The sequence below is a fragment of the Mastomys coucha genome, chromosome X (assembly GCF_008632895.1).
Source record: "Mastomys coucha isolate ucsf_1 chromosome X, UCSF_Mcou_1, whole genome shotgun sequence".
NCBI lineage: Eukaryota > Metazoa > Chordata > Mammalia > Rodentia > Muridae > Mastomys > Mastomys coucha.
The window spans coordinates 140617479-140629831 of NC_045030.1; the positions used below are offsets into that span (position 1 = coordinate 140617479).

At 38.5% G+C, this 12353-nt stretch overlaps 1 protein-coding gene and 1 pseudogene across 1 annotated transcript in view; one reads left to right on the plus strand and one right to left on the minus strand.

Moving 5' to 3' along the window:
- Positions 1-1940: 1940 nt before the first annotated feature.
- The window catches only part of LOC116094992 (uncharacterized protein C2orf16-like), a gene marked incomplete at its 5' end in the record, with an annotated part of 22852 nt that continues 12439 nt past the window's right edge, over positions 1941-12353 (plus strand). Inside the window, 4 exons of the mRNA XM_031376437.1 lie at positions 1941-2073; positions 2784-2863; positions 6568-8161; positions 8249-8531. Coding sequence (XP_031232297.1) covers positions 1941-2073; positions 2784-2863; positions 6568-8161; positions 8249-8531 — 2090 coding nt within the window. The remainder of the gene's footprint in view (positions 2074-2783; positions 2864-6567; positions 8162-8248; positions 8532-12353) is intronic.
- On the minus strand, positions 8631-8713 carry LOC116095539 (annotated as a pseudogene).

The following is a 12353-nucleotide window of genomic DNA, read 5'->3' on the forward strand; positions in this document are numbered from 1 at the left end:
CTTCTAGTTCTCTGTAATTGTCTCAGTCTGTTGCAAAGAGAAGTTTTCTTGATACAGACTAATTGTCTCGGGGTATATAAAAATCATTTTAAAAGAAATAAGAGATTAGTCTGGTTAAGTAATGTAGTTGTAGATTTTTCTTCACAATCCATGGCTTCATTAAAGCTGGGTAGTTGGCTAGTTTTTAAAGTACCAAACATGATTTCTCACTTGTTGAGTGGGTCTTTAAATCCAGTTAAAGAGCAGTCAGTTACTGCAAGGATTAGTGCTAAATCTATACCCTTGGGGTCATCATACAATGCTGATTGGTGGATTTTAGGTATCATAAGTGGGTAGGACTGTTGGTTGCTTCCATCCATTGGAAACTTGCATGTCCTTATGGTGTCATGAGTGCTAGGTCTCAGAGAGGAGACTTTTAGGTCAGTTCCAGCTCAGAGGTCTCTGGGCCAGCATCTGATGTGCATGGTCTCTTTACCAATGGACTTACCTGTCACTCTGAGTGGCACTCAGGGACAATAGAAACAGCTTGTAATGTTTGGGGAGTTTTCCTGAACAACCTTAACAAAGAACTCAAAAAAGGGCATCTCTTGGTGGGAGTTGGTGAATTTGTTAGGTTGCCTTTGGCTCTTACAAGAAGTGATTCTTGTAAGTAGAGATGGACAATTGTCATTTAAATTATATATGTATATTTATCTGGAGAACTGGATGCGTTGTGTTTCTTTACATAGTTTCAAGTTATTCCTCGTGCCTTCTCTAAACATCTTTACTGTTATTTTACCCCTTCTATATTTATCTCACTCACTTTCAGTAATTAGAGATCTCTTTTGAATTTCCCTGCTCAGATTATTTATATACTAGTAGCCTCCTCTCTTTAGCTCCCCATGCTCCCACCACAGTGTATTTATTTACAAATAAATGTACTTTTATTATCTGTATGTTTATTGTTGGTGTGTAGAAAAGCTACTGAATTGTCATAGTTGATTCTATAACCTGCAGAAATGCTGAATATTGCTAAATTTGTTTGATGTTTCTCGAAGTTTTCTGTGTTGTAGGGATGCCTATCACAGGATCATTGTCACTTGGTCAAAAAGTTAACAGCTCTTATTTGAATTTAAAATATGTGTGAAAACTGATACTTTAAAATAACTTAGTGAGTCTTGTGGAGCTGGAGAAATGATACTTTAAAATAACTTAGTGAGTCTTGTGGAGCTGGAGAAATGGTAGTGCCAGAACGTCCCAGTACCTCAGGCCAAACAAACTCCTGGTGTGTTGAGGAGAGGTGGGCAATTTCTCTTGGCAACCGATAGCTGCTTGGATAGAGATAGTGTCAGTTTTCTTTAAGGGTGAGGTGCTAGCATGTTACCCACACTCAAGAGGATAGCTGCATATCCAAGAGTGTATAGACAAAACAGATTGCAGTTAATGAGTTTTAAAAATAGGAGGACTCACAGTTGAATGTGTCAGGAAGAGGAGGTAGATTTGGGAGGAGTAGGGTGAATATGATCAAAATAGAGTATATGAAATTCTCCAATAATTCATTTTAAAAATGTTTAACTGGTTTTTAAAGAGTGTTTGTTCATTCAGAGGACCAGCATTCAGTTCCTACATATAAGCTGGTGCTTCACGCCTGCCTAGAACTCTAGCTCCAGCTCCAGGAATAGAGAGATCTAACATGTTTTTCTGAGGCACTTGCTTTGTGTGTGTGTGTGTGTGTGTGTGTGTGTGTGTGTGTGTGTGTGTTACAAGAAACCTTAAAACTATTGTTTGCTCTTGCTATGGTTTTCCAAATTTATTACAAGTTATTCTTCCTGTTACTATAGTGTTAAGATTTTTTTAAGGGTTAACAGTTCTATATATACTATAATATGATGAAGTATGATGTAGATTTGTGGCTAAGAAGACATTTTCATTTGACTTTTCCTTAATTTTTTCCTCTAATATCTGGTACAGATGAAATTAGACAACTTAGACATCTAGAAGCCTCTAACTCTGAAGAAAACAGTGAGGAGAATGACATACAGTCAGAAAGCTCCAGAGGGCAAGCAGTTATTCCTAGGCGTCCGTTGGGGAGAGGTAAGGTACATTTAACACATGTGGTAAAAAGGAGCATGCAGATTTTAGAACTTGCACTGTTCTAACGTTATATTGTGTTACATGCTTCATTTTTTTCAGACACGGACTTGTACTAGGTTGGTAAGAGTTTATTCCAGTTCAGATGAAAGAAATGTTTAATTGATAAGAGCTGCTTTTCTAATGGAGAGCAGGGTGAGAAATTAACAATGGAGGTAATTGTTTTAAATTTGCCTGGTTGCTCCGCTTCTGGGAGGCAATACAGAAGTGTTAAGTGCATGATCAATAGCCTAATCATTATAGCAAAGACATTTTGTTAGAAAACAATGTCACTGGGTGAAGGGAATAAGGTTGAATGTAAAGAATGTCTTCTTTAACCGTAACAGCATTGTTTGGAACAGAGAACATTTTTAACATAATTTTTATATTGCCTTAGTCTTTATACTAATTCTCGATAATTCTCAAGTTTAGTACCATATACAAACAAATCTTAAATACTGCATAAACTGAAGACTGCCCCTTTGAAATGCTGAGTATAGAAAGAATGAGCAATCACTGTTGTATAGTATTCAGTGAGACAAGGAGACAATGTCCAAGTGATGAAATACTAAATGTTTTCCAAAACAAGGCCTAGCATTTAAAAACTGTTTCTAAAAGATACGGAATTCGCTGCTGAAAATACAGAAAATAACTTTTGTCAAAATAATATACAGGACACAGACGTGGCCGTAGGGGAAGAAATGCTAATTTTTTCAGACAAAGATACGCAGAAGATTATCCTCTACTGAGTCTGGTAAGTGAACACTAAGAGATAGCAGAAATCAAGAGTCTGAAATGTAACATAGTTTTTTTCGAGATGTGTGTGTTTGTTTGTTTGTTTGTTTGGAGACAAGGTCTTGCAAGCTATATAGAACAAGGTAGTATATTATTGACTATGTAGCCTAAGCTGGCAAAAAACTTCTGATGTTCCTTCTGCCTCAGTCTTCCAGAGTGCTGAAACTAAAAGCACAGGTTATATGTTAGGCGTCATAATTACTTTTCTATATAACAAAATACCATGATCAAGGCAGTTTATAAAAGAAAGAGTTTACTGAAGCCTGTGGTTCCAGAGGGTTAGAGTCCATGATCATTATGGGGTGGACAGTGTATAGCAGTAGGAGGCAGGCCCCTAGAACTATTACAATAAACATTTTATTTTTTATTTTAATCATCAGGAATTTTGAATTTATAAAATGCAAAAAACGGATAGTTAGTGATTGTCATTCATTGTAAATAATTATTCTCATTTTGTCCTCATATAATTTTTTTATCTTAAGCTATAGTGTAAAAATAGTTTACTACTCTTAAAAATTAATTGTATGAACCAGAAATCAGGAGTAGAGAGATATCTTATTGGTTAAAAGCCCTTGCTGCTCTTCCAAAAGAGCCAAGTTCCGTTCCCAGCACCCACATCAAACAGCCCACAATGTCCTAAAACTGCAGATTCAAGGACTTTAACCCCTGCTCTGGCTTCTGGGAGCACCACACACATGTGGCCTAAACTCACATAACCACACGCACACACACATATACACATATGAGAAAATTTAAATTAAGTGAAATAGGATATGAAACACACTCTGTAACTCTCCAGGGAAAAAAATTGTACTGCCCTTTACATCTAAATTTGCTTGGATAAATAGGTCATGGGACAAGAATTTTGAAAGGCATCAGTAGTTCAGCTTAACAGTAAGAACTAGTTATTCTTAAGCTGTTATATGGGGCATTTAGTGGTTGAACAGGAAAATTGTTTATAGGGTAAGAGCACTTGCAAGGGAAGAATAAGGGCCTGGAACCCACACAAAAAGCAAAGCTTGGTTTTGGTCAAGGGCACATGTGTAATTCCAGTGTTGTGGAAGTGGACATAGGATCTGACTAGCTGGGACTTAGCTCCAGGCACTGTAAGAGACCCTATCTCAAGGGAATAATTTGGAAAGTAAGAGCAGGATACCTGATGACACCCCCACTCAACCTCCTTGAAGCTCTGAAGCTCATAAGTATATGCTCTCTCTTTCTTTCTCTCCCTCCTCTCTCTCTCTGTCTCTCTCTCTGTCTCTCTCTCTCTGTCTCTCTCTTTCTCTCTCTCTCTCTCTCTCTCTCTCTCTCTCTCTCTCTCTCTCTCTCTCTCTCTCTCTCTCTCTCTCTCTCACACACACACACACACACACACACACACACACACACACAATGGCAATTCTGGGAACATTATTTTGTCAAGGAACAGGTTACAATTTTATGTAATTCTCCATTCTGTATTGCAGAGATGAAATACTTCCTTCTGATTGGAAGAATTGAGTTTGATGGAAAGTAGTCTAGATCTTGTAGGATGAGATTTAAGTTGCTGCTTTTGGTTTGGTTTGATTTGGTGTAGGTTCAGGTTTAGGTTTTTCTTTCTTTGTTTGTTTGCTTTGTTTATTTTCATGGATTAGACCCAGGGCTTTACACATGCTAAACAAGTGTTCTACCACTGAATAACATCGTGGGCTCCTTAAAAGGTATCTTGATTTTTGTCTTTGTTTGTTTGAAATGATGTCTAATGGAAGCCAGGCTGGCCTTGTACTTCCTATGTAGGGATGCCATTAACGCCAGATTCTCTCCTTTCTATCTGCTGGAATTACAGACACTGTACCATTGCCCCTAGTTTTATGGAGTTCAGAGGCTCCAGCCCAGGGAGATATATATGACAGACAAGGACTCTACCAAATTAACTACATCCCCAGCCTAAGTTTTGGGGTACAATTGATAAGTTTAAAAAGAAAAAATAATGTGTTTCCTTTTGCTGTAGTCCAACTAAAAATATTGTAAAGTATATTGAAGTGGAAATCATCTATCCATTGCAAATAGTTTTGAACCATTCAGGATTTCATACCAGAAAACACTGGGAAAAGTAAACAAAAGTGGAGATAGTGGACCATACACACAAACCAAGTTCTAGTAACACTGAGAAAAGTGCTGGGATTATAGGCATGAGCTATTATACCCTGACTATATAAAAATGTTTTGATGGGTTTGAAAATGGTAAAAGTTCTTGCCACATAAGCCTAGCCAATTAAATTGGATCTCTGGGATCCTTGTAGAAGTGGATGGAAGAAGTAGGTTCATTCAAAGTTGGCTTCTGACTTTCGCATGTACACCATGGCATACACACCCACACATATCATGGACAATTACACAATAGTTTTCACTATTAAAAGAAAATTAGTATTTCTTTCCTTAAGTTTATGAATCTTAAAGTACCTAATTTGATGTAAATAATTTCTTATGACAGCCCTGCTCATGCTGAGTATGCACTAGACAACTGAGCTACAATCCCAGCCCAGAAAATATTCCTTACATAAATATGATTATTTTATAATTTTATTCAAGATCTATTCTTTGTGGTAGCACCTTCTTCCTAATACCAGTTACTTTGACCAATTAGCAGTGTTATAGAAGGACATGGTAATGCCAAATATAGGGGTATTTTGCTTGCTAACCAACATATACTAGTTTAAAACTAGCTTTCTTAGTACTGTCCATATAATGTTATTCATTTACTCTTATGGATATCATAGACATTTATCAAAGTTTTTACTGATTCCTTTTGCCTCTTTTGTTTAAGAGCTAAAAAAAGATGAAAATAAGTTATTACCAGATCCATTTATTTGAATTGTACCAAGCCAACTCTTTTCTACCTTTATAGCATTACTTTTCCATTCACTTAGCTTTCCTCACTACAATTAAGTATTTGTTTGTATTCAAATATAATTTTTAATGAACACTTGGCAGGGAAGTAGTCAATAGAATAATTTGGAATGTTTTTCTTGATCTTAAGGAGTTGTGTTACAAAGCATTATTAAATATAGATGTAGCTCAATTGGTAGAGTACTTGGCTAGTATGCATGAAGACCTGGGTTCAATCCTCATTACCATTTGTAGTAGCAAGTGTCTTTAATCCTAGCATTGAAGAGGTTGAAGGAGGAGTTTAGAAGTTCAAGATCAGAATTTGATATGTAGTAAGTTACTGGTTATCATAAAATTCTGCAACCCCCCCCCCAAATATCTCTTTCTCTCAATTAGAAAGTCACATGGTTTGATGGGTAAAATTCACAAGACAGCTAATTTTCCTTGTTTTTATGTTACATACATATAATTGTCCTTGTGAAAGTGACATGGTACTCAGATTTAGGTCTATAGGTTAGTTCTATAAACTAGTATATAAAAAGTAGGTTTAGTGTCAGTCATTCTAGGAGAAAATCACTGATTGAAATGGTCTTGAGAAGCTAATGTGGTGACACAAGCCTGTAATTCCAACATCCATGAGAATCACAAGTTTCAGGGAACCCAAACATTAAGGAAGGAAGGGGAAGAGTAGAAGAAGGAAGGAAAAAGGGAAGGAAGGGATTTGAAAAATAGCCTTATGACTTAAACAAATCATAGACTGTCTCATTTATATTATATAACTGGGATCCTTTGCAGATAAGACAAATCAACAGAAACAATCGAAGAAGGAGGAATGGAATCCAATCAGAAGAGAGACAACTACAACAAGAAAGAAACCAACTTTTCTTCAGGAGATTACATGGCCTCCCCCGATCTCGTGACCACCACATTAGCAGACCTCATGGCTACTATTCCAGAAGATCACATAGCCAATTCAGGAGAACTCCTGTTCACTTAGCTAGATCTCATGTCTACTCAGGTAGAACTGATAATTATACAGATAGACCACATCATGAGCTCTCAGTTAGACCACACCATGACCTCTCAGTTAGACCACACCATGACCTCTCAGATAGACCAAACCATGACCCCTCAGTTAGACCACATCATGGCCTCTCAGTTAGACCACACCATGACCTCTCAGTTAGACCAAACCATAACCTCTCAGATAGACCACATCATGGCCTCTCAGATAGACCATACTGTGACCTCTCAGATAGACTACACCATGACCTCTCAATTAGACCACACCATGACCACTTAGTTAGACCACATCACGACCTCTCAGTTAGACCACACCATGACCTCTCAGATATACCACATCATGACCTCTCAGGTAGACCACACTGTAACTTCCCAGATAGACCACACTATGACCACTCAGTTAGACCACATCATGGCCTCTCAGTTAGACCACACCATGACTTCTCAGATAGACCACACCATGACCTCTCAATTAGACCACATCATGACCTCTCAGATAGACCACACCATGACCTCTCAATTAGACTACACCATGACCTCTCAGATAGACTACACCATGACCTCTCAATTAGACCACATCATGACCTCTCAGGTAGACCACACCATGACTACTCAGTTAGACCACTTCATGACAACTCAAGTAGACCATTTTATGACCATTCAGTTAGACCACTTTATGACCACTCAGGTAGACCACACCATGACCATTCAGTTAGACTACCTCATGACCTCTCAAATAGACCACACCATGACCACTCAGTTAGACCACTTCATGACCTCTTAGTTAGACCATATCCTACCCTCTCAGGTAGACCATACTATGACCACTCAGTTAGACCACATCATGACCTCTCAGATAGACCATTTCATGACCTCTTTGTTAGACCACATCATGACCTCTCAAATAGACCACTAAATGACCTCTTTGTTAGACCACTAAATGACCTCTCAGTTAGACCACATCATGACCTCTCAGGTAGACCACATCATGACCTCTCAAATAGACCACTAAATGACCTCTTTGTTAGACCACATCATGATCTCTCAGTTAGACCACTAAATGACCTCTCAGGTAGACCACATCATGACTACTTAAGTAGACCACCTCATGACCACTCAGGTAGACCACCTTATGACCACTCAGGTAGACCACCTTATGATCATTCAGGTAGACCACACTATGAGCACTCGGATAGACCACTTCATGACCTCTTTGTTAGACCACATCATGACCTCTCAGTTAGACCATACCATGACCTCTCAGTTAGACCATATCATAACCATGCAGGTAGGTTTCATCATGGCCACTCAGATAGATTTCATCTTACCCATACAGAGAGAGCTCTTCCTAGCCACACAGAGAGAGGTAATAGAGCCTACAGAGGGAGATTTCATAATAACCATATAGGGTTAGCTCACAACCATGATAACAGATCTCATCATGACCACTCAGGGGGAGCTTATAATGGCCATGCAGGAAGAGTTCATAACAACCAGACACGGAGAGCTCGTAACAACCGGTCACGCAGAGCTCGTAACAACCGGCCCCGACGAAATCGTAATAACCAGTCAAGGAGAGGTCGCAACGGGTCATGTACAGATCGTTATGGCCGCTCAATGAGAGCTGTTAGCTTGGAGTCATGGATGCATCATGAAGGAGAAAGATACCATGGTCGAAGAGGAAGAAATGGAACAAGGGATACACCCCCACCAGAATCTGAGCCTGAAACTGACAGGTAGAAACAAAATCAGTACTTTATCAATGTTAGTACAATGTTTTGAATGATACAGAAATGTATAAGCATTTCTGTGTCTTAATAACTAAATTTGTATTTTCCCAATTCAGACACTGTTCCACATAGTCAGAGAAACTTCTCTAGTAAAAAACTATAGAAGTGATCCCTGAAAGTTTAGTCTTTCAGACACTGTTCCAATTCAGACATGCTCATTGGAACAATTTTGTGGCTCATGATATCAACTCACATGCCCATGCAATTGCCTAAGTTTGTTTCCCAGTTTCTGGCCTTTCCTACTAGGCCTATCCACTACCCAGAGTAGGTACTCCTTTTGCATCTTCTAAGCTGGTAAACAAGATAATATACCAACAAATTATGGTAAATTGACATAATCAGATATAACTAATGGTAATCTGTTTCTTTCCTCTATCTCCTTCCTTAAGAGTCCTAAAAGGCTTTATCAAACAAATTATCTCCCCCTCTGTGTGTGTTTGTGTATATGTGAGTGTATGTATACGTGTGAGGGTGTGTATGTTGTTGTTGTTGTTGTTGTTGTTGTTGTACAAATCATGCCAGAGCCTGGGCACATTAGGCAAGTGATTTATGACTAAGCCACAACCTCAGCCCAATAAGTTTATCTTTGAGCAATTCCTCCAAATCCACTGTCCATAGTGTATGCTGTCTTCAGCTGTAGGATCTTATCTTCAAGTTATGTGAAGCAAACAGGACAACAGCAGTAGCCTATATTTCTTTGGGAGTCTCTTCTATTCCTGTGAATAACTGTTGAATAGGAGGATTCCCATACCTAGCACAGGTTTTATGTTAGGTAGTTTATGAACCTTGTGGGGAGAACTGGAACTTAGAATTGTATAACTTCATTCAAAGTACATCTGTTTAAAAATGCACACACAACATGCATTTTTTTTTAATTTTTATTGAATATTTACTTTATTTACATTTTAAATGTCCCACTTCCCTGCCCTCCCCCCTTGAAACCCTCTCTCCCATCCCCCCTCACCTGCTCCTATGAGAGTGTACCTCACCTATCCACCCACTCCTACTTGCACACCCTCAAATTACCTTGCACTGAGACATCAAGCCATCACAGGACCAAGGGCCTCCCATTAATGTCCAATGAAGCCATCTTCTGCTATATATGCAACTAGAACTATGAGTCCCTCCATGTGTACTCTTTGGTTGGTGGTTTAGTCCCTGGGAGCTCTGGGGGGTCTGCTTGGTTCATATTGTTCATCCTAAGGGGCTGCAAACCTTATAAGAATTTCATGAAGTCTTGTTTTTAATAGCTGAGTAGTATTCCATTGTGTAAATGTACCACATCCTCTGTTGAGGGACATCTGGGTTCTTTCTAGCTTCTGGCTATTATAAATAAGGTTGCTATGAACTTAGTGGAGCATGTGTCCTTATTACATGTTGGAGCATCTTTTGGGTATATATATACCCAGGAATGGTATAGCTGGGTCCTCAAGTAGTACTATGTCTATAATTTTCTAAGGAACCACCAAACTGATTTCCAGAGTGGTTGTACCAGCTTGCAATCCCACCAGCAATGAAGGAGTATTCCTCTTTCTCCACATCCTCTCCAGCATCTACTGTCACATGAGTTTTTGATCTTAGCCATTCTGATGGGTGTGAGGTGGAATCTCAGGATTGTTTTAATTTGCATTCCCTGATGACTAAGGATGTTGAACATTTCTTTAGGTGCTTCTCAGCCATTTGGTATTCCACGGTTGAGAATGTGTTGTTTAGCTCTGTACCCCATTTTCTTGTTGTTGTTGTTGTTGTTGTTGTTGTTGTTATCATTATTATTATTATTATTATATTTTTCAAGAATGGGTTTCTCTGTGTAGCCATGGCTGTTGTGGAATCACTCTGTAGACCAGGCTGACGTAGAACTCAGAAATCTGCCTGCCTCTGCCTCCCAGGTGCTGGGATTAAAGGCATGCACCAACATTGTCTGACTGTACCCTATTTTTTAATAGAGTTATTTGATTCTCTGGAGTCTAACTTCTTGAGTTCTTTGTGTATATTAGATATTACCCTCTATTGGATATAGGATTGGTAAAGATCTTTTCCCAGTTTGTTGGTTGCCATTTGTCCAATTGACAGTGTCCTCTGCATTACAGAAGCTTTGCAATTTTATGAGGTCCCATTTTTGTTCAGGAAAATTTCCCCTGTGCCCATGTATTTCAAATTCTTTCCCACATTCTCCTCTGTTACTTTCAGTGTATCTGGTTTTATGTGAAGGTCCTTGATCCATTTGGACTTGAGCTTTGTACAAGGAGAAAGGAATGGATCGATTTGCATTCTTCTACATGCTAACCGCCAGTTGAGCCAGCACCATTTGTTGAAAATGCTCTTTTTTTCCACTGGATGGTTTCAGCTCCTTTGTCAAAGATCAAGTGACCATAGGTGTGTGGGTTCATTTCTGGGTCTTCAATTCGGTTCCATTGATCTACCTGCCTGTCACTGTACCAATACCATGCAGCTTTTATCACAATTGCTCTGTAGTACAACTTAAGGTCAGGGATTGTGATTACACTAGTTCTTTTATTGTTGAGGATAATTTTTGATATTCTCAAATGAATTTGAGAACTGACCTTCCTAACTCTATGAAGAATTGAGTTGGAATTTTGATGGGGATTGCGATGAATCTGTAGATTGCTTTCGGCAAGATGGCCATTTTTACTATATTAATCCTGCCAATCCACAAGCATCTTCTGAGATCTTCTTCGATTTCCTTCTTCAGAGACTTGAAGTTCTTGTCATACAGACCTTTCACTTGCTTGGTTAGAGTCACACCAAGGTATTTTATATTATTTGTAGCTAATGTGAAGGATGTTATTTCCCTAGTTTCATTTTCAGCCTGTTTATCCTTTGAGTAGAGGAAGGCTGCTGATTTGCTTGAGTTAATTTTATATCTGGCCACTTTGCTGAAGTTGTTTATCAGCTGTAGGAATTCTCTGGTGGAATTTTTGGGGTCACATGAGTATATTATCATATCACCTGCAAATAGTGATATTTTGACTTCTTCCTTTCCAATTCATATCCCTTTCACCTCCTTTTGTTGTCTTAATTGCTCTGGCTAGGACTTCAAGTACAATATTGAATAGGTAGGGAGAGAGTGGGCAGCCTTGTCTAGTTGCTGATATTAGTGGGATTGCTTCAAGTTTCTCACCATTTAGTATGATGTTGGCTACTGGTTTGCTGTATCTTGCTTTTTACTATGTTTAGGTATGGGCCTTGAATTCCTGATCTTTCTGATACTTCATCTTGAAGGGGTGTTGGATTTTGTCAAATGCTTTCTCAGCATCTAAAGAGGTGATCATATGGTTTTTTTCTTTGAGTTAGTTTACATAGTGAATTACATTGATGGATATATTGAACCATCCCTACATCCCTGGGATGAAGCCTACTTGATCATGATGGAAGATCATTTGAAGTGTTCTTGGATTCAGTTGCTAATAATTTTATTTATTGAGTATTTTTGCATCGATGTTCATAAGGGAAATTGGTCTGAAGTTTTCTTTCTTTGTTGGGTCTTTGTGTTTTAGGTATAAGAGTAATTGTGGCTTCATAGAACAAGGAATAGTTTGAAGCATACTAGTATTAGGTCTTCTTTGAAGGTCTGATAGAATTCTGCATTAAACCAATCTGGTGCTGGGCTATTTTGGTTGGGAGATGTTTAATGACTGCTTCTATTTCATTAGGGGATATGGGACTGTTTAGATTGTTTATCTGATCCTGATTAACTTTGGTATTTGGTATCTGTCTAGAAAATTGTCCATTTCATCCAGATCTTCC